This window comes from Pseudorca crassidens, chromosome 19 (genome assembly GCF_039906515.1).
Source record: "Pseudorca crassidens isolate mPseCra1 chromosome 19, mPseCra1.hap1, whole genome shotgun sequence".
NCBI lineage: Eukaryota > Metazoa > Chordata > Mammalia > Artiodactyla > Delphinidae > Pseudorca > Pseudorca crassidens.
Window position 1 is genome coordinate 12,094,959 of NC_090314.1, and position 18,648 is coordinate 12,113,606.

The 18,648-nt window shown below is 51.2% G+C and overlaps 1 protein-coding gene and 1 long non-coding RNA gene across 14 annotated transcripts in view; one reads left to right on the plus strand and one right to left on the minus strand.

Annotated features, from left to right (window-relative positions):
• Nucleotides 1–18,648, plus strand: part of LOC137212881 (uncharacterized) — a 155,976-nt gene that overhangs the window by 8,067 nt on the left and 129,261 nt on the right. For 6 of the 11 annotated variants that reach the window (XR_010937672.1, XR_010937670.1, XR_010937674.1 and 3 more), the window contains 3 exons: nucleotides 1,797–1,877; nucleotides 7,572–7,755; nucleotides 12,378–12,688. This is a non-coding gene — a long non-coding RNA (uncharacterized lncRNA). Of the gene's footprint in view, nucleotides 1–1,796; nucleotides 1,922–7,571; nucleotides 7,756–12,377; nucleotides 15,846–17,153; nucleotides 18,621–18,648 lie in introns of those variants that run through there. The other 5 variants (XR_010937677.1, XR_010937678.1, XR_010937673.1 and 2 more) reach the window with 5 other exon arrangements.
• On the minus strand, nucleotides 1,211–13,059 carry ALOX12 (arachidonate 12-lipoxygenase, 12S type). Of its 3 annotated transcripts, XM_067716944.1 has the most exons (14): nucleotides 12,656–12,790; nucleotides 11,856–12,057; nucleotides 10,473–10,554; nucleotides 10,264–10,386; nucleotides 10,044–10,147; nucleotides 9,630–9,790; nucleotides 8,613–8,756; nucleotides 7,611–7,820; nucleotides 5,080–5,166; nucleotides 4,689–4,858; nucleotides 4,076–4,197; nucleotides 2,103–2,203; nucleotides 1,810–1,980; nucleotides 1,211–1,694 (listed from the first exon to the last, which is right to left on the minus strand). In XM_067716944.1, the coding sequence occupies exons 1-14, from the start codon at nucleotides 12,788–12,790 to the stop codon at nucleotides 1,515–1,517; spliced, it is 1,992 nt and encodes a 663-aa protein (XP_067573045.1). In that variant the 3' UTR covers nucleotides 1,211–1,514. The 3 variants fall into 3 exon arrangements, with proteins under 3 accessions (XP_067573045.1, XP_067573044.1, XP_067573046.1); XM_067716943.1 differs by lacking the exon at nucleotides 11,856–12,057 and having other exon boundaries at nucleotides 10,264–10,554; nucleotides 12,656–13,059; XM_067716945.1 differs by lacking the exons at nucleotides 1,211–1,694; nucleotides 11,856–12,057 and having other exon boundaries at nucleotides 1,845–1,980; nucleotides 2,071–2,203; nucleotides 10,264–10,554; nucleotides 12,656–13,059.

Below are 18,648 nucleotides of genomic sequence, written 5' to 3' on the forward strand. Positions count from 1 at the left end.
AGGAAAGCAGATTCAATGAACAAGCTGTTAAGGTGAGTGACCCTGCCAAATGTGCTGGAGAAAGGAATAAGTACACACAAATGTCAATCTTCTTCCCTACCGTAAACCAAGGAAGCGGATCATAGGTCCTTTGAACAAGGTAGAGTACAAGATTTTAAAAATATGAATGGATCATACCCTCCAAAGAAAAAGTTTGTACACCTCACTGGTGAAAAACAGATTTGTAATAATTATTCAGGGAAATAGTGGTGTTTGAAGAGCACAGTTTTGCACTGAGTATGTTGTACCCATTCTAGTGAGGACAGTGGTCATAGCGTAATTGAGAGGGGTCACTTTGATCCCAAGACCCCAGAACCAGACAAATACTGTCAGTGGTTAGCATAACTTTGTGGTATTTTTCCATTTATTTTGTGCAGATTGTTCTTAAAAGGGTCGTGAAAGAGAACTTGGAACCTGGGAAACACTTAGAGACCCCAGAGTACTGAAGAGCCTGGGATAGTGGCCTTGAGACATTATTTCGTGTCTCTTTTTTTTTTTTTGCGGTACGTGGGCCTCTCACTGTTGTGGCCTCTCCCGTTGCGGAGCACAGGCTCCGGACGCGCAGGCTCAGTGGCCATGGCTCACGGGCCCAGCCGCTCCGCGGCATGTGGGATCTTCCCGGACCGGGGCACGAGCCCGTGTCCCCTGCATCAGCAGGCGGACTCTCAACCACTGTGCCACCAGGGAAGCCCTCGTGTCTCTTTTGTTTGAGACTGTTCGGAAGGAAGCCATTTGGGGGTGAAAGTTTTTATTTTGCCTTAGGGGCACCATTCTCATTCAGGGACTTTTGGGGTAGGTGTGTGAATAGGAGACACAGGGGTGGAGAGAAAGTTGCCAAAGAAGAGTCAGGAATTTTTAAGTTGGCCAGGCATGAAGTCAAGCTCCTGGGAAAGGAGAATTAGTTGAGGTAGTCGATTTCTCCAAGAAATGTTCCTCACCCTCCCCACCCACCCTACCATCCTCTGGATGTTTTGCAAGTAAGGTCAGTGCCTCAGGCTACGGCAGGGTACCGTTGTGCAGGTACTGCCCCAAATCCAGGGCCAAATCCAGCCTGTAGCCTGTGCACATCCCTGTAGCGAAGCACAGGGTTTTGTTGTGTGTTTTTGCATTTTAAAATGGTTGACTAGACCGAAAGGAGGATGTTTTGTGACACAGGAAGTTCATATTTCACTCTCTGTAAATAAAGTTTTATTGGAACACAGCATTCATTTACACGGTGCCTGTGGCTGCTTCCGTGCTACAATAGGAGAGCTGAAGTTAGTGTGACAGACTGTGTGGCCTACAAAGCCTAACATATTATCAGGCCCTTTACAGAAAAGTGAAGGCCCTTGGGCTCATGGGATGCAGATGTAGGGGGTTTAATTGGGGGAGGAAATAGAGCCTCTGCAGCAGAGACTAGGAAACCATGAAACTCAATATGGAACTGTCAGTCCCAGAGCTGATCTGCAGTCTTCCCGGTGGGGGTGTCCCAGAGCTCAGATAGTGATGCTGTTCTCGATGAGGCTGGGCTTTAGGTATTCATAGGGCAGGTCAAGTTGCTCATTCCGGGCTGTAATCTCCCTTTCCAAGTTTTCCAGATCTGTTTGGAATTGGTTTAGTACAGACTTGGCCTTGGGGTCTGAGAAATACTTTTCTTTGTGATGCCCCAGAGGCACCTAAGAAAGAACAAAGGATCAGTCAGTTTTGAGTCAGACACACCTAGAGCCTAGCCCTTCACTCTTATGTTTCCCTTCCAACTGTCATTTCCCTTTCCCCAGGGTCCTCTCTTACCATGTCTGGCTGGCGGCGCCCCAGATGCCATGTGACGACCATTTGAAGACAGGCCTGTCGGACATCAGGTAGTGAGCCCATCACCGTGGCCACTGTCACATCTTCCTTGGTGGTAGGTGGGGGCATCCGCATTGTGCATGGGGCATTAGGAACCCAGGCATACCAGTCCAGCTGGGGGAAGAAACTGCAACCCTAGGATCCTGGTACTTAGGATTTGAACCCGCATCTCTCCCTTGGGCATCCCAAGGTCCAGACACTTGCCTTCAAGGACCTGGGCTTTCAGCTCTCCATACCTGGCCCTGGTTGATGGCCCCATGCTGAGCAGTGCACGTGAAGACACACATGGTAAGGAAATGGCAGAGCTGATTCTGGGACTGGAAGGAGATGGGGAAACCTGGGCAGGAAAGAAACAGGATTTAGAGGCTGCAGTCTGAGAAGAGAGAAATAAAGGCCGAAGACTTGGGATGTCTACGTTTTGGAATTGATTGTTGTTTGTTTAGTTCATTTATTCAAATATATTTGCATCAGACATGGATTTCAATTCAGATTCAAGTAATATATTTGGGTTAACTTAGGCCAATTACTTAACGTCTCTGAACCTCAACCTCTTGACCTGTAAAGTGTAGGTGATACCTATTTTATAAATGAGATAATCACCTGGTGTGGAACAAGTTCTCAATAAATAATAAGTATTGTTATTTTGGAAGGGTTGGGGGCTGAAAAGTTCTGAGTGATCAAAAATCCTCTGCCTCAAAAAAAAAAAAAAAATCCTCTGCCTCAAAAAGTGGTTGAGAATTTAGGGATGCTTCCTCCTATTCCCAGGTGGGGAATTACAAGTGTCTGAATTATAATGTGAAGGATAAGAGAAGTCATAGATTTATAGGGTCATAGCCAAGAGAGGCTTTCCGCAAAGATTATGTCAGGCCATTCAATTCACAGTGGAGGTGGGGGGTTCAGAGACCCAGAAATCCTGTCAGTTAAGTGGAACAAATATAATCACTTCCCTTTTGTAGATTAAAAAAAAAAAACAAAAACCAAAGACCAGAGAGATTAAACTGCTTGTCAGGACTGCATAATTGGGAGAAGGCAGAGGCTGATCTTGAACTCGGGTTCCTGACTGCTAATCTCAGGCCGTTTTTAGCACACTTTCTCCAAAGAGTCTGTTGGGAAAGTGAGGTGAAGGTGAGCTATGAGAACTGAAGAACAGTGGAGGAAGAGAGAATGAGAGGCACTTAGTGGAGGTTAAAGTTCACATGTGGATGTTTATTTTCATTTTCCAAATGTAGATACTGGTTGGGGAAAAGATGGCCAGGGAGAGGAGGGGTCTCCTGGTAGCACGTGGAGCCCAAGGGACATACCGAGATGTACTAGAGAAAGTTTGGTCCTGGAAGGGGGGTGGTGCAGACACAGATTCCCTAGGGAGACGCTCCCTCCAGAGGGCGGGTGTTGTGTTACTGCTCACGGCACCCTCAGAGGCCGGCCATAGCGGCTCCCCAGCAAATGTTTGTAGTTGTCCCACAGAGGCAGAGATGTTGGTGCAAAGTATGAGGGGCGGGGACGCAAGGACAATTTGGAGCAGAATCCAGGCTGACCCACGTGTGAGAGAAAGAGGAGGAGGAATCTAGGAAGAGCTCAAGAAAGGCTGTTTCTTCCCCAGAGGTTAGAATGCAGGTGGGGTGCTAAAGATGGTGGCTGGATCCTAGCAGCGGTGGGGAGAGGCTGGATTGGCCAAAGAAATGTGAGCCTCAAGGGGCAGGGCACCGAGTTCAGGGTTGAGCCAAAGCGTGCAGAGCATTGTGTTTGCATCTGGAAATGACCTTGCACTGTGGTCAGTGTGCAGTAGGCCTGGACTTTCTATGCGTGTGCTGGACAGTAGCAAGCAGGAGGAGAAGAGGGAGAACAGAAGGGCTTTGGTGGAAGAATCTTCACATTTATATCCTCAAGTAGGAATAGACAAGCATGAGGAGAGAATGTGAGCCCCAGCAGGGCCTGGGCAGATCCCTTGCTGGCTCAGGTTCTGGCCCTGTGGCGTCACATGCTGTGGCAGGTTAGGGGATGGGGTGGAAGTAAAGGTTGATGGCCAGGGTCTCTGCGGAGGATGATCCTGGGGTATCTAGAATTGTCCTGAGTCTTAGGAGGTGGGAATGGGATTCAGATGTTTGACGTGTGGAGGGAGAGGGGGTGGCATGAGGGGTTGGGGTCCTGAACCCAGACTCTGCTTGGGCAGAGTGTCCAAGGAGCTCCTGTCCCTGGGGAGGGCTCTCACCTCGGTTCTGGGCCTGGCACAGCCCCACCTCAGTGATCTCCCGACACCAGGCCTGCAGCTCAGGGTCCCCTCTCACGACATCATCCCCGCGGTAGAAAAGGTGGATGATCCCCTCCACGTAGCTGCCCAGGGGAGAAGGGAGGTGATCTCCTTGAGAGGAGAAAGCTTCGGCCTTTGACCCCTGCACTTTTCCATGGTCTCTGCCCAGCTGACTCTCAATATGTCTGAGTATAGATTCTTCAAGACCTGCCTTTTGGGTCATTCCCAACTCTTTCTACAAATTAGTCTAGAGAGGAAGGACACGTGGGTCATTAGTTCTAGGATCCCTATACATGGTTGACAGCCATTCTCCCTGACAAAACCCCTGATTTTTCCAGATCCCTCAGCCTCCCAGTCCACAGCTTTCCCAACGTAGGTTCTCTGTCCCCAGCCTTCTCCTTCTCAGGCCGTACGCACTGACTCACGCTTCCTCATCTCTCCCCAGGATCCAGTCCTTTGCTCCTCTTGTCTGGACCTTCTTGTTTTCAGGTTCCTTTTGCCCCATGCTGACCTCAGGCCAGAGCCCCACTTGCCCTCTCCCCTGCCGCATTTCTCGGCTCCCCGTCTCACCCACCGGGCAGTGATCTCCCAGAGCCGTAAAGCATCGCAGGCATAGAGAGCACCCGGGGTTCCCAGCAGGCCGCGGTCAGCCAGATTGTTGGGAGGACAGAGGGAGCAGTAGGTCAGCTGAGCCAGGGCCCGGCGGAGCAAGTGCACGTGGCCCCCTCCACCGGTGCTCACTGCCTGGGACAAGAGAGATGCGAGGCCTTGAGGAGGAAGCCAGCACACAGTATATAAGGGGTTCAGCTGTGGCATTTTCACATTTAGAGACATAGATATAAAGGGACAGGCTCATGGGTTTAAGGGTCAGGACATTCACCCAGGTTGGTCTGGGATCTTGAAAGTGGCAGGAAATCATAGAGAGTCAGACGGTGAGGCAGCCCCATGCCCCATCCCCTCCTTACCTTATCAAATATACCTCCGTCTGGGAGGAGTTGGGTCCGTGCCCGGGTGTTGATTTCCATCGTGTAGCGGATGTGTGGAATCAGGAGCTGGGATGGGGGAGATTAGAGGGGGTGGTTTATGGAGGACATGCTTGGGTCCTTCCTTGTAGGCAGCATGGTGCCTACTCTTGATGCTTTCCTCCCTTGACAGGCTCCTCTCTTCCTGCTTCTGTGATCACTCACTCTCGTGATCTTTTCGCCCCTGTGAGTCAGGCTCTGGAGCCAGACTGACCTGGGTTTCACTCTACACTTCAGCACTCACTTTGATACTCATCCGAGGTACCAGACCTTCTAAGTGTTGACCTGTCTATCTCCTGTCTAGCCCCTCGTCTGTCAACAGCGGGTGATAATAGGGTCTTTTGTCTCAGGAGGCTGCAGTGATGCTTATGTGAGTGATGTATGAAGAGTTTTTAGTCCACACAGAAGCCCTTAGATACTAGCTGTTATCGCTTATCTTTATGATTTCCACCTGGGGTGTAGGTGGCCTTTGAGAATCAGCCCCTTTTAATTTGCTTTTATACTCTGTCACTTACAACCTCACAGCTTAAATTAGCCTCTCTACTTGTTACCAAAGCCATGCCTCCACCCCCTGGTCGCTTCACTGTTGGTTTTTTGGGGGGTGGGTTCCCTTAGGGAGATAGAGGAGCCATACTGAGCCACATATGTAAGCAGCAGAGCGGCTGTCGTCAAATCTCCCCCCACCCCCAATTAGGCAGTGAGGTCCCGTCTATATTTTATAGCTTTTCAAGAAATGGCTTTTCCCTAGCTATTAAAAACGGCTATCTCATCCTCACATGCATTTCTTTTTATCTCAGACTATTTTGTCTTCATTTACACCCAGTTTATGTACAGGTTTCACGTAGCATTGGTATTTATCTGAGTTGTTGGTGGACACAGGGTGTGAGGCAGAGATAACTCTGGTGCCAGGAGGTCAAAGCAGCTCACATTGGACTGCAACTTTTCACAAAGTTCATGAAAGGTGCTGAGTGTCATGGAAAGCCCAAAGTCCACATGAGGAGCAGAGATACCTTGGGACAAACAACTCTTAACAAATCATTGCAAGAACTAATTTTTTCTAGCTTTTAGCCTGTGTCACACTATTAGGTCGTTTCAGCCTTCAGCAACCCCACGATGGGCCTCCTGTCATCCCCATTTAGACCTGAGGACACTGAGCTCACGTCTGGGAAGCACAGAGGTCAGGATTCAGGCTTCAGACCCCGGCAGTCCGAATCCAGAGCCTGTGCAGGTCACCTCTGGGACATTGCTGGCCTGGCTCTCCTGCGTGTACTGATTACGATGCAGCTGTTTGCCATGACGTCGCTGTGGGAATGGAGATAGTTGGGCAGAGGGCTGAACTCGTAAAGGGGGATTTTCAGTGTGCCTAGAGGCTTAGCCTCTTCAGGGTGAGCAGGAGACGGTGGTGCAGGAGCACCGTGAGATCAGTAAAATCCAAGATGCTGCTCATCACACTGGTCTCCATCTTGTCTGTGTCACCCCAGACTCGGAGAGGCCACAGCTACTGCTGGCCAGGCTTGGGGGTCGGCGGGGCCCCCGGCTGAAACACAGTTCAGTCGTTCTCCTTGCCAGGTGCTCACCTGCATGTCCTACCAACATTTATGACTCCCTGTACCTCAAACTGAACCTCATTTTTGCTTCCCAACTGGCTTCTTTCCAGGCTTCCCTGTTTCTGACAATTGCTCTGGTTCATAAGCTTCTATCAGTTTCATCCCTTCTCTGTCTTGTTCCCTATATCTAAAGTGTCATCAAGATTTTGAGGACATTTTTACTCAAGCACAAGCCTTATGTCACTGCCTTCTGCCGATCAATAGATGCTGAGCTCACTCTTTCATAAAATGACAAGATTTCTGGGTCAGTCTGCAATACCCACCCTTGGGCTTCTGGGTGTTGCAGGAGCTTAGACCTCTGACCTTTCTGTCTCCGGTCTGATATCCAGGCTTGCGGCAGCTACTATTCCCTCCCTTCCCCAGTTCTGATTCTGCTGTGCCGCTCTCCTTGCCTCTTGACCTGCTCCTACTTAGCAAACTCTGTTGGGGTGGAACATACTCCATCAGTACTCTAGTGTTTATCGCTGTCTCTTGTGGTTTCAGATTCTAGATCCAGCTGTTGTTCTCTGGGTAGTTCTTATGGGCACCATTTGTCATTCTGGCTAAATCGTAAATCTCCTTAGGCAGGATCAAGGCTTTTGTTTTACTAGCAATATTCCGGCTGTACTCTAGGCCCATTGTTAGATTGTCAGATCTCTGAGAATTTCAGAGGGTTTCCTTAGTAATATGTCCTGAAGAAACCTTAAGTGACTTGACTTAATTAAAACACAAGTCTCAAAATATTGATGCAGTCTTCCTTCTGTTCTCACCTCTTTCTTTCACAGAGTGATAAAAATTTTGTTTTGCTGCTGCAATATCATTTGATACTGGGCTGTTTCCTTTCTCTAGGGTCTGAGTGAAGGGGGACATGGAGGGTAGAGGTTGTACCTTGAAGACCGGGTGCAGCCCCGGGAGGCACCTCATGGTGGCCACAGCAATGACCTCAGCCAGCAGGTGGGTGTTCAGCAGATGATATTGGAGCTGGTGCAGTTGGAAATCTGAATTTCGGACCCAGGACTTTGCCAGGAGCCAGGCAAGTGGAGGATCTGAGGGCAGGAACAGTGGTGGGGTCGGAGAGCTGGGGCTGGGAGGCTGGATCTGGGAAAAAGAGAAATTAAGCCTTCATTGAACTCCCACTTTATGTGTGACATTATGGCCAGCAGTCTTGGGGAAACAGATGAGTAAGTACGATTATCGCGTCCAGGAGGTATAATCTAGGAGGAGGAATGAGGCCCCTCCCACGCTGCCTCTCACTAGCTGTGGCACTGTGCGAGCACCATGGTCGTCGGGTTGAATGCAGGGGAGTCTGAAGCAGGGAGTCCAGGGAGGAGATCCCGGCAGTGGTCTGGGAGAAACGTGATGGGGGTCTGAGTTATGGTGGGGGATGGAAAGGGAAGCTGGGTGTGGGAGATAATTGACAGTATTTGTTAACTAACTATTGAGACCAGTGGGAGAAAAGAGAGGGGACTGAGAGATTAAATAGCGATTCTCAGAGTGTGTTCCCAAGCTAGCGGCATCCGCATCACTTTGGAACTTGTTAAAACTGCAAATTCTCAGTCCCCATCCCAGACCTACTGAATTGGAAAGTCTCATGCTGGGACCCAGCAAGCTGTGTTTTAACAAGCTGTCTAGGTGATTCTGATACACAATAAAGTTAGAGAACCATCGGGTATAGGACGAGAACTCCAAAAGGCCATTATGACTCTTGAACAAGTCCTGCCAGTTGGGTGAGTCAGGAGAAACCAGGCTTTAAGCGGAGTGACACGAGAACATGTCTCACTGTGTGAGGTTGGGGTTTGGGAGTCAAGAGCCAGGGGGCTGGTTCCTCGGGAGCAGAGGTGGAGGTGAACAGAAAGCAGTGTTGGGAGGTGGATGCTGAGGGCGCCCCACCTGGATGACCATGGGTAGCAGCTTCCCACTGGTGTCCATCTTCAGCATGACAAGGGGGGCAGCCAGGTACTGCTTCTCTCCTCGGATCACATTGGCTGGAATTCCATCCAGGAGAATGAAATCAGCCTCAAACAGGGAACTGTTCTGGGGAAAGGAGGAATGTATCCATCGTTAGAGTTCGAAGTCTAACCCGAGAGGGCCAGGGCAAAGGGGGAAGACATTCAAGACCTGTATCTGAATTCTTGCCATCATCCTATGTCGGTTGCAGAGTCCTATCGGCAGAACCAGAGCATCTGGCCCGATTCCTCTCATCTTAAGTGAAGAAACAGCCTAGTGAGGGTAGACATCTTGCCCAGGGATGTGTGGTGGCAGATCTGATTTTAGAACCAGGCCTGCTCAGTCCCGTGTGCAAGCTGTCCCCTTGTCGAGATGGCCAGGTCTCTTCCCCACTAGCCCTCGATGATCTGAACACCTTGTGTTTAGCTGTCACCAGCTCAGCAAATGCTCTTTCACTCCCTAAAACTCACCTTCTCTGCCAAGTAATCCACAGAGGCTCCCCTGCCCAGCCCTGCCGCAGAGGCCAGCGCACATGTGCACACATGCACACGGCATGCTCACATCCTGCCTCGCTCGTCCTCCTCACATGTAGCTCACCTCTTCCAAACCCAAGTAACCCCCGCAGTTCTCCCCATCTGATGGCATATTTTCTACCCTTCTCCCTGCCCATGAACACTGCTGTCCAGAGCACTGACGTCAGCCAGGGAATGTCATTGTCCCTGCTGACACCTCTGGCCCCATCTGCACCCTGGGAATCTACCCTGTTTCCCCTCTACACCGGGAGCCTCTCATAATTTTCCCTACATACTGTATCACCTCTAGGTTTTTCTAGCACTGGAGTCTGGACCAAGGGGCTGTAGGTTACCACAGCCTCCCTTCCTTGACTCATCTTTGGTCCCTGCCCTTGACTACTTCTGGCCACACCGCCAAGGAGAGAACAACACAGGGTGGGAGGGGTACCTGGAGTTCTTTCTCCAGCTGGGTCCGTAGCTCCTCCATCCCCGAGGGCAGCACTAGCCGGGAGGGCAGAGAGGTGCAGCGTCTCAACAGCATGGGATTGGTGCCATTGAGGAACTGGTAGCCAAACAATTCATCGTCCTGCCAGCGCTGGCGAACCTTCTCTGTGGGGTCGGGGTGGAGTGTAGGAGGAGGATGTTTACACAGCCGGGATGTCCCTCCTCCAGGCCCTACCCCAGTGATCCAGGCACGTGACCATCCCATATCCAGCCCCTGCCTTTTCATCTGGGGCCTCTGAGAAATGACCCAGCACAATATATTCTCATCTGGGAGGTCTCGTGAGGGGCTGTGGAGTGTGAAGGTCGGGTCATCAAAAGGGGCCAGCAAGGGGTTATAGAGACCTGGGGAACCACTGACCAGCCAGGGTATTCTTCTGGCCCCAGAAGATGTGATCAAAATCCTCAAAGCAGTTCCAGGAGCTCAGGAGGGTGTAAACACGTTTGAGGACCATCTCCAGAGCCCTAGGACAGGAATCGAGCCATGAACCCATTTGCCAATCCCTCAGCCGCTCACCATTGACCACCGTTTTTGGATCTCCCAGCCCTTTCCCCACTCTGAGCTCCAGGCCTGTTCTTACCCTGCCTTCAGTGTCCCCTCAAAGTCCAGCCTCTTTTCCTCGTGGAATCTCATATTGGCAGGTAGATCGTCCTCACAGCCTGCAGCTATTGTCAGGGGTAACCCTTCCTTCCATGTGGCCCAGCTAGGAGATGGGGACAAGGCTTCAGGGAGGGTGTCCAGGTCAGTGACAGGGGGTACCACTGAGAGGCCCTGTAGGTGGGTGGTCACCAGTATATCTGACGTCTTTCTTTCAGTTCCTTCTCTCGATGTTTCTGGAACACATCCAATGCGTTGTTTCCTGCCAGGCGGGCTGGGGAGACATTAAGACAATTGGCCACGGTTTGTGTGGTCCTGTGCTCTCCTCTGCTCGTCCTCATCTTCCTTTTCGCCATCATAGGCCATGTGTTCAGTCAAGCTCTGTTGCGTTTATCTCTGGCCTTGCCTCACTCCATTGATTCCTGAGACACATTTATCTTATCATTGCCAACTTTGCACTCTGGGTTTTGCTAATCTCAACCCTCGTCTCTTGTCTTGAGACAACAATCTCATGTTTGACACCCTTTCTTGTCCCTTAACTCGTCTTTCCCCACCTGATCCTATTTCATCAGTATCTATGGTTGGAAAAAATCACCTTAAGTAAGGTGATAAAATCTTGGGAATTCCCTGGTGGTCCAGTGGTTAAGACTCTGTGCTTCCACTGTGCTGGGGGGGGGGGCGGGGAGGGCACAGGTTCAATCCCTGGTCAGGGAACTAAGATCCCACGAGCCATGCGGCGTGGCCAAAAAACAAAAAGGTGATAAAATCTCAATCACTCATATGCCCATACCTATTTTCTACTATATATTGCTTTGGTTAATTTCTCATCTCCTAAACCTCACCTACCACACCTCAACCGTCCTCAAAAGGCTTTAGGAACAGCTGTTTGCTTTCTTTCCCTGACTTCACTCTTCTGAGATTTACCATCAGAGTCTATATTATCAACTTGTTCCTGTTCTTATCCGCATTTATACTCACCTGGCTCAAAGTGATGTATTTCGTGTTTCCATCCTTAATTGCCCTTGCCCTCATTTGCCTCTGTAATCATCTTTCTTACTTATTTACCACGGTAACAAATTATGTATTTGCTGTCCTCATTCATTCCCACCCACCTGTCAGTGTGCACCCTCTCCCTCGTGGTTTTCTTCCATGTTTTCCCAACCAAATCAGCTCTCCAAGTCATATTGCTTATTGTTTCCCTTAGCTGCCTCCTCTTAGGGGTCACCCCCATCCCCTACTCCATGTGCTACCCTTACCTGCCCTGCCCTAACTTGTCCCTGCCCTAACTTGTTCCTGTTTCCCATCATTGCTGCGGCTCCCATCCCGTGTCCTCATCTTCTTGGAGGGTGGGATCTGCCCATCACTTATGTCCCTGTCCAGCCCCACTTGCAGCCTTTTTTATTCTGTGTATAAATTTGGTACTTTATAACTTTTTTCCAAGGTCCTGTCTTCTCCACACTTAACCTGCTGAACACTCACTTTCATCAAGGCCCTCTGACCTTCCGCAGCCCTCCCCCACCCCTTCCCCAGCAGTTCCCCAGGCCCTGCATCCCCTCTCCCGACACTGCCCCTCACCGGTGCCCTCAGGCAGGCACAGCACGCTGTCGGCCTGCACCCAGCGGTAGCACGGGAAGGTGGCCTCCTGGAAGGCTACAGGGCCCTGCACCGTGATGTGGTCGCAGAACCACGCGTTGTCCACCAGGGAGTGGTGTTTGCGCAGCTTCACGAACTGCAGTGGTCCCAAGTCCTCGGGAATGTCATGCTCAAACTCCTTCTCCTGTGGGACCAGAACCCGGAGACTTAGTAGCAGGGTCCCAGGAGAGGCCGTTTTGCCTGCCGGGGGTGGGGTTGGGGGGGGTCAGAGGTGCGGTGGGGACAGGAGAGGAGGGGACCTTTGTGGAGCCTCCGTTGACAAGGCCTCCAAAGACAGCCTCCCTCGTTCCCTCCTCCGGACATCTGCGCGGTGTGTCTGACGCCCCATCGCACCGGGAGGAAGAGGGAGCGTGGCGCGTGGCCCGCAGTGTCTTGAATTGATGTCTGAGTATCAGCACCTTCATCGGTCCTTTAACTGAGCTCTCCCCGCTCCCTCATTCCTAGGAGCGTCCCACTTGACTTCTGATCCTATATTGACACTGGACTGGGGTCATTTGGAGAAGGAGTTGGAGGCTGCGAGGACCAGGGCCGGCGGGAAGGGAGAAGGGGTATGCACTCAGCCCGGGTCCTGGCTCCCGATCCTCTCCTGGCCCAGCCGCCCGGGCGTCCCAACACCTGGAAGTCCTAGCAGGCACGGTTCCGCAGTCGTTTCGCCCTCGGATCCCGCCCCTCGCCGGCCTCCCGCGTCCCGGCCGGGGTCTGTCCCCGCTCCGCCCGCTGACCTGGCCCCGCGCCGGCAACAGCTGCAGCTCCAGGTCCGTCTCCCCGCGCGCCCCGACCAGCCACAGCTGCACGCGGTCGTGCGACCCGGCGAAGAATGCGGCCCCGGTGGCCACGCGGATGCGGTAGCGGCCCATGGCAGCCCCGGCGGCTTAGGCGAAGGGAGCCGGATGGGGCGCGCTTCTCGGGGTCGCCGGCCGGTATCGAGGCGCCTCAGGTCCCCGGCCTTTAAAGAGAGGCCCGCGTCCCCGCCCTCCTCACCACTTTCAGACGCTCCCAGTCCCCGCCCCAGACTAGCCCGAACCTGCGAGCCGCTGAGCCGGTTGCGGGGAAGGGCCGTCCCTCCCGGGCCGAGTGGAGCTGTGGGGCGATGAAGGGGCCTCCGCTTGGGTGAGGCCGAGAGCATGGAAGCGCCCGGGGTTTCTCTGGACCTCCGGGGGAGGCCTGGGGCCAGGCGCCTCGGGGTTGAAGGCAGTAGGATGAGGACACTTCCTGAGGTCTCCCGGCCTTTAGGAGAGCTAGGAGGAAGAGGGGTTGAGTCAGTCTTCCAAACGCAGGAGAAAGCCTCCGCTTTTCTGGGCTGGGACCCGGGAAAGACCATGGGCTGAGCCCTGGAAGGCCGGCCTGCTAGGCTGTGCTGGGCCCATGCGGAATGTCCTGCTCTGGACCCAGTGCAGCCCAGTAAGTCTTCAGTTCCTGATTTATACCTTATTTGAGCCCAGTCCTTCATTAAATGACCAGAGGTGCCCCAGGCTGCCTAAAACCTGGAAAAGTAAAAGCTGAAAGACTTGCCCCCTCACCTCCACCCCCAACCTCATTTCAAACATGGCTGGATTAGGACCCTGGGCACACCAGATACTGAGGGAAGCCCAACTGAGGCAGGGCAGTGAAAGCCTCCTTTTGTCCAACCTTCATAGTGGCTGCTGAGAATGTTAGGGACCAGGTGTTAGGCCGCAGTATGGAGTCACTTAGGGGACCCAGCATCTGTGCGCAGTTACCATGGACTTTGTCCCTTCCAAATGAATGCAGCCTCTTTCCCTTCTGTAGGTTCCAGGTAAATTTTTATTCCGGCCTCACTGACCGTGGTGCCTGCTTTCCCCACCAGAATTCAATTTCCTTCTAAAAAATTAGGTGTAAAGATTTTATTAGTCATGAAGTTCTACTTCTTTCGTCTTCCCTCTTGTCTTTGTACTGCTCACTGCCCCCCCTCCCCCCTCCCCCCCACTATTTCCTGGTCCTTTGTGGCACTCAGGGCAGGAAACCAGGGAGCAGCGGTGGGGCCAGTGCTGGTTAAGGACTTTGTAAATGTCAGAAGGATGATTCAGGGCTCAGGCTTTACCACCCACCCAGGAAGCCTCTTGCAGGTCCCTCTCCAGGTCTTCTTGACCCAAGTCATTCTAAGCATCTGGCTCACAGTGGGTGTGCTTGGCAGCTGGGCTAGGCCAGGGCAAGGTAATTCTGCTTTCTTGAGCCAGACCCTCAAAAATGACTTGACATGTTGGTCATTGGTGGGAATGAGGGATTCCAGTCCTGCCTCCCAGCCTCCAAACCATATGGAAGTGTCTGATCCTTACTGAGTGCCCTTCCCCTTCTTATCTTCTGGGCCCACTCCTGCTTACTACATCCTCAGTGCTCAGGGCTGGTGTCTGCCATATGCTGGCCCCCAGTGTCCTCCAGTTTGGGATATCTTGTAATATCCGAATAGAGTGGCTCACATTCCCATCTTATGGAGTAGCTGAATCTGGCCTTTCCACGCACGCCCTTCAAGGGTCACTTTTAGCTAGAAAAGAGAGTTTGCATCATACCTACTTCCAAAACCAGTCCAAACTTCAGCCTGCTTCTCTGCTGTTCCGTGATACCTTTTCTGCCCACTGGAGAGTTCTCAGAGGCAGGGTGGGGGGTGAATAATTAAGAACAGTAATCCAAACTACTACATAGCTAATTAAGTTAATGTGTAAAACACTTAGAACGATGCCTGACAGTAGTCTCTGTATGTATATGCTGCTATTATGCTATTATTTACATTTTGGAAACAATTTTCAGTTGAATGTCAGCGTCACTCTTAGAAATTCCTCTCTCTCTCCCCACTGGTTTTCCATGTCCGTCCCATTTAGGGGTCTTACATCTCAAAACCTTCCCACTTTTTTTTTTTTTTCCTTTTTAATCACATGCATTATGTTGGGGAATATAATTAAAAACAAAATTTCCCAACCCAGGAAAACCTCTCCACAAAGGTAGTGGAGGAAAGAAAACAGTTTTATATTTGAATAAGCATTACCAGAATGTGATGTGCGCCACAGGCCATCTGCTAAGAGATTGTAGAGATAAAGTATCCCACCCTGTTATAGAGCCAAACAGATACAGCCATTACACGCATGTTCTCAAGATAAACAGTAACTAGTCCTCAAGTAAGAGGCTTGAGAGCACCATTTGTCACACACGTTCATCCTAACTTTACGGTAATTGGTGATCCTTTGTGTTATTAATAGGCTTAATTGCAGGAAAAACAAAGTATCTTTATGACAGGAGGTAGTTTTGCAACTTGGAGCAAGGAGCCCATCTCAGTTAGGATCCTACCCTCCCATAGGAACTGGGAGATAGGGATGCGCTCTCTCCTAATATTTCCATTTCGAAGAGATGGCTCCCAGGGCCTTGGGAGAGACATCCCTGGATCCTAAAGCTGCACGAGGCTGATTTAGCTTCTAAAAAGACACACATTTCAAAGAGGCAGAGAAAGAGCTTACAAGTTTTCTAAAGTTAGTGCTCTGAGAAAGGGGTGGGGGGAGAAGTCTCTTATTTTCAACAGGGAGAATTAAGCCTCTTATTTTAAAATGTTTATTGGTCTGTAAAATTACCATTTTGTTCTTCTGTTTACCACAGGAAGGACCAGGGGCTGGGTTTTGCTGGGCCCTTTGCAGCAGGGAAGCGCATGTGTACACCCCAAAGCTATACTCTCCTCTTCTTCTAGACTTCCAGGGCCCTGTTTTTCATCCCACATTCCCATGACCTCTCTTTGCAGAACGGTTTAATAGCTTTTTTTTTTTTTCTGGCCGTGCCCTGCAGCATGCAGGATCTTATTTCCCCAACCCGGGATTGAACCTGTGCCCCCTACAGTGGAAGCGTGGAGTCTTAACCACTGGACCGCCAGGGAAGTCCCAGATTCAACTTCTTGATCAAAGCTTCTCTCACTAGGTTGGGCTTCCCTGGTGGCGCAGTGGTTGAGAGTCCGCCTGCCGATGCAGGGGACACAGGTTCGTGCCCCGGTCTGGGAAGATCCCACATGCCGCGGAGCAGCTAGGCCCGTGAGCCATGGCCGCTGAGCGCGTCTGGAGCCTGTGCTCCGCAACGGGAGAGGCCACAACAGCGAAAGGCCCGTGTACCACAAAAAAAAAAAAAAAAAAAGCTTCTCTCACTAGGTTATACCCCAGGGGCTGTGGGTGAGGGGGACGGACCTTGCATTTCATAGCCGAAAAGTCTTGTTAAAGTGTTCTAAACACAAGAATAATTTCACCCCCTTCCTTTCTCCTGTGCTAGTGTGGCTCAGACTTAGGTCGGCTCGAGGATAACTCCACTGTCCCTGCTATATGAGTGTTTGGAGCCCATATTTAGCACGGGGCTAGAGAAATTTGTGTTTGTTCCTTGAGGACAAATTGGACATACAAACACGGCTTTATAAACTGTGTAACTTTAAACTAAACATAGGCTCTGATTTCAGGGTAGACATATCACATGTTTTTCCACTTAGTAATTTGAGTAACCCCTGCCCCTATGTGCAGGAAGCCCAGCACTCCCCACCCCGACCCCGCTCTGAGTATTATTACTTGCTTCTGTTCTTGTTCACTGGTGGAACTAGGGACACATTGTTCCTACACAATCTGATGGGTCATTTTCTAGTGCCACGGGGACCACTGCCTAGGCCACAACAGTGATGCACACTCGGGCTTCCCAACTCTTAGTTCAGCAGTCCCCAAGCTTTTTGGCACCAGGGACCGGTTTCGTGGAAGACAGTTTTTCCACGGACCGGGGTGGCGGGGTGGGGAGATGGTTTCGGGATGATTCAAGCACGTTACATTTATTGTGCACTATATTTCTATTACTATTACATTGTAATATATAATGAAATAATTATACAACTCACCATAATGCAGAATCAGTGGGAGCCCTGAGCTTGTTTTCACTTGCTACTTACTGATAGGGTTTTTTTTTTAAATTAATTTATTTATTTTTGGCTGCGTTGGGTCTTCGTTGCTGCACACGGGCTTTCTCTAGTTGCGGCGAGCGGGGTCTACCTTTCGTTGCAGTGTGTGGGCTTCAGTCGTTGTGGCTTGCAGGCTCCAGAGCGCAGGCTCAGTAGTTGTGGCTCACGGGCTCTAGAGCGCAGGCTCAGTAGTTGTGGCGCACAGGCTTAGTTGCTCCGCGGCGTGTGGGATCTTCCCAGACCAGGGCTCGAACCCGTGTCCCCTGCATTGGCAGGCGGATTCTTAACCACTGCGCCACCAGGGAAGTCCCTACTGATAGGGTTTTGAAGTGAGTCTGCAAGCAATTGATCTATTATGGTCTCTGTGCAGTCAGACCTCTCTGCTAAGGATAATCTGTATTTGCAGCTGCTCCCCAGCGCCAGCATCACCGCCTCAGCTCCACGTCAATCATCAGGCATTACATTCTCATAAGGAGCACACTACCTAGATCCCTCGCATGCACAGTTCACAGTAGGGTTTGCTCTCCTATGAGAATCTAATGCCGCTGCTGATCTGACAGGAGACGGAGCTCAGCCGATAATGCGAGCGATGGGGAGTGGCTGTAAATAGACATGAAGCTTCACTCGCCTGCCCAGCCACACCCAGCCACCACTCACCCCCTGCTGTGCGGCCTGGTTCCTAACAGGCCACGGACAGGTACTGGTCCATGGCCCGGGAGTTGGGGACCCGTGTCTTAGTTCACACAGGTTTGGGCAGGGTCCTCCAGTGTGACTGTGGTGCCAGGGGCCTGGGTCAGGGCCATGTCCAGCCTCAGCCCCTTAAACCTTTAGGCACTGGTATTGAGCCTGGCCATTTGACCAGATGACTTTGCTCGCAGAGGCTTCCCTTTCGGGAACTTTAGGGTTCTTTCCTCCTGTTGGATCTCTGTTAGAACCTTCTCAGTCTCTCAGAGATAACTTACTTAATATTAAACAGTGTGAAAAAGAATTCCAGTCTCACTCTCTTTCCTACCAGGTAGTGTCTTGGGCCCTTGAGGTCCATTTGCCCCGTCCTCCTCATCCACCAGCTCTGCCGACCAAGGGAGTATTGGGGTAGGGGTGGGAGATGGGGAGGGTGTGATGGGAAGGAGAGAGCCTTTGTGGGACCTCAAAGGGTGCTGGAGAGGGGACACTTAAGACTCAGAGGAGAGTCAAAGAAGGCTTGCTCCCAGGGAGCTATGTACTTACAGAGAGAAGAAAACTGGCAGATCCTTGCCCCCTTGCTGCCTGTCCCACTCTTCCTCCCACCTCTGCCACCCCGATCCCAAGTCAAGCCCAAAGAGTCTGCTCAAGTTTCTGTGGGTTCATGGAATCATCTTCAATCATGAATACACTTCTAGGAGTGGCTGGCTCTGGTTGTTTAAAAAATCTGTGCCATACTGTACACTTTGCCCTGCAGCTTGCATTTCTCACTTAAGAGATCTGTTTCATGGACATTTCTGTAGTTCAGTAGTTATACCTTGGACTCATTCTTTTTTTTTTTTTTTTTTTGCTGTGCTGTGCAGCACGTGGGATCTTAGTTCCCCGACCAGGGATCAAACCTGTGACCCTGCAGTGGAAGCTCGGAGTCCTAACTACTGGACCCCCAGGGAGGGAATTCCTTGGACTCGTTCTTTTAACAGCTGCATGGTGCTCCACAGTGGTTTTAACCACTCCTCTGCTGATGATCATTCAGTTTCCACTTTTTCTGACATATGATACATGCTACAGAGGGCATGTTTGTATTTTTTTTTTTTGTGGTACGCAGGCCTCTCACTG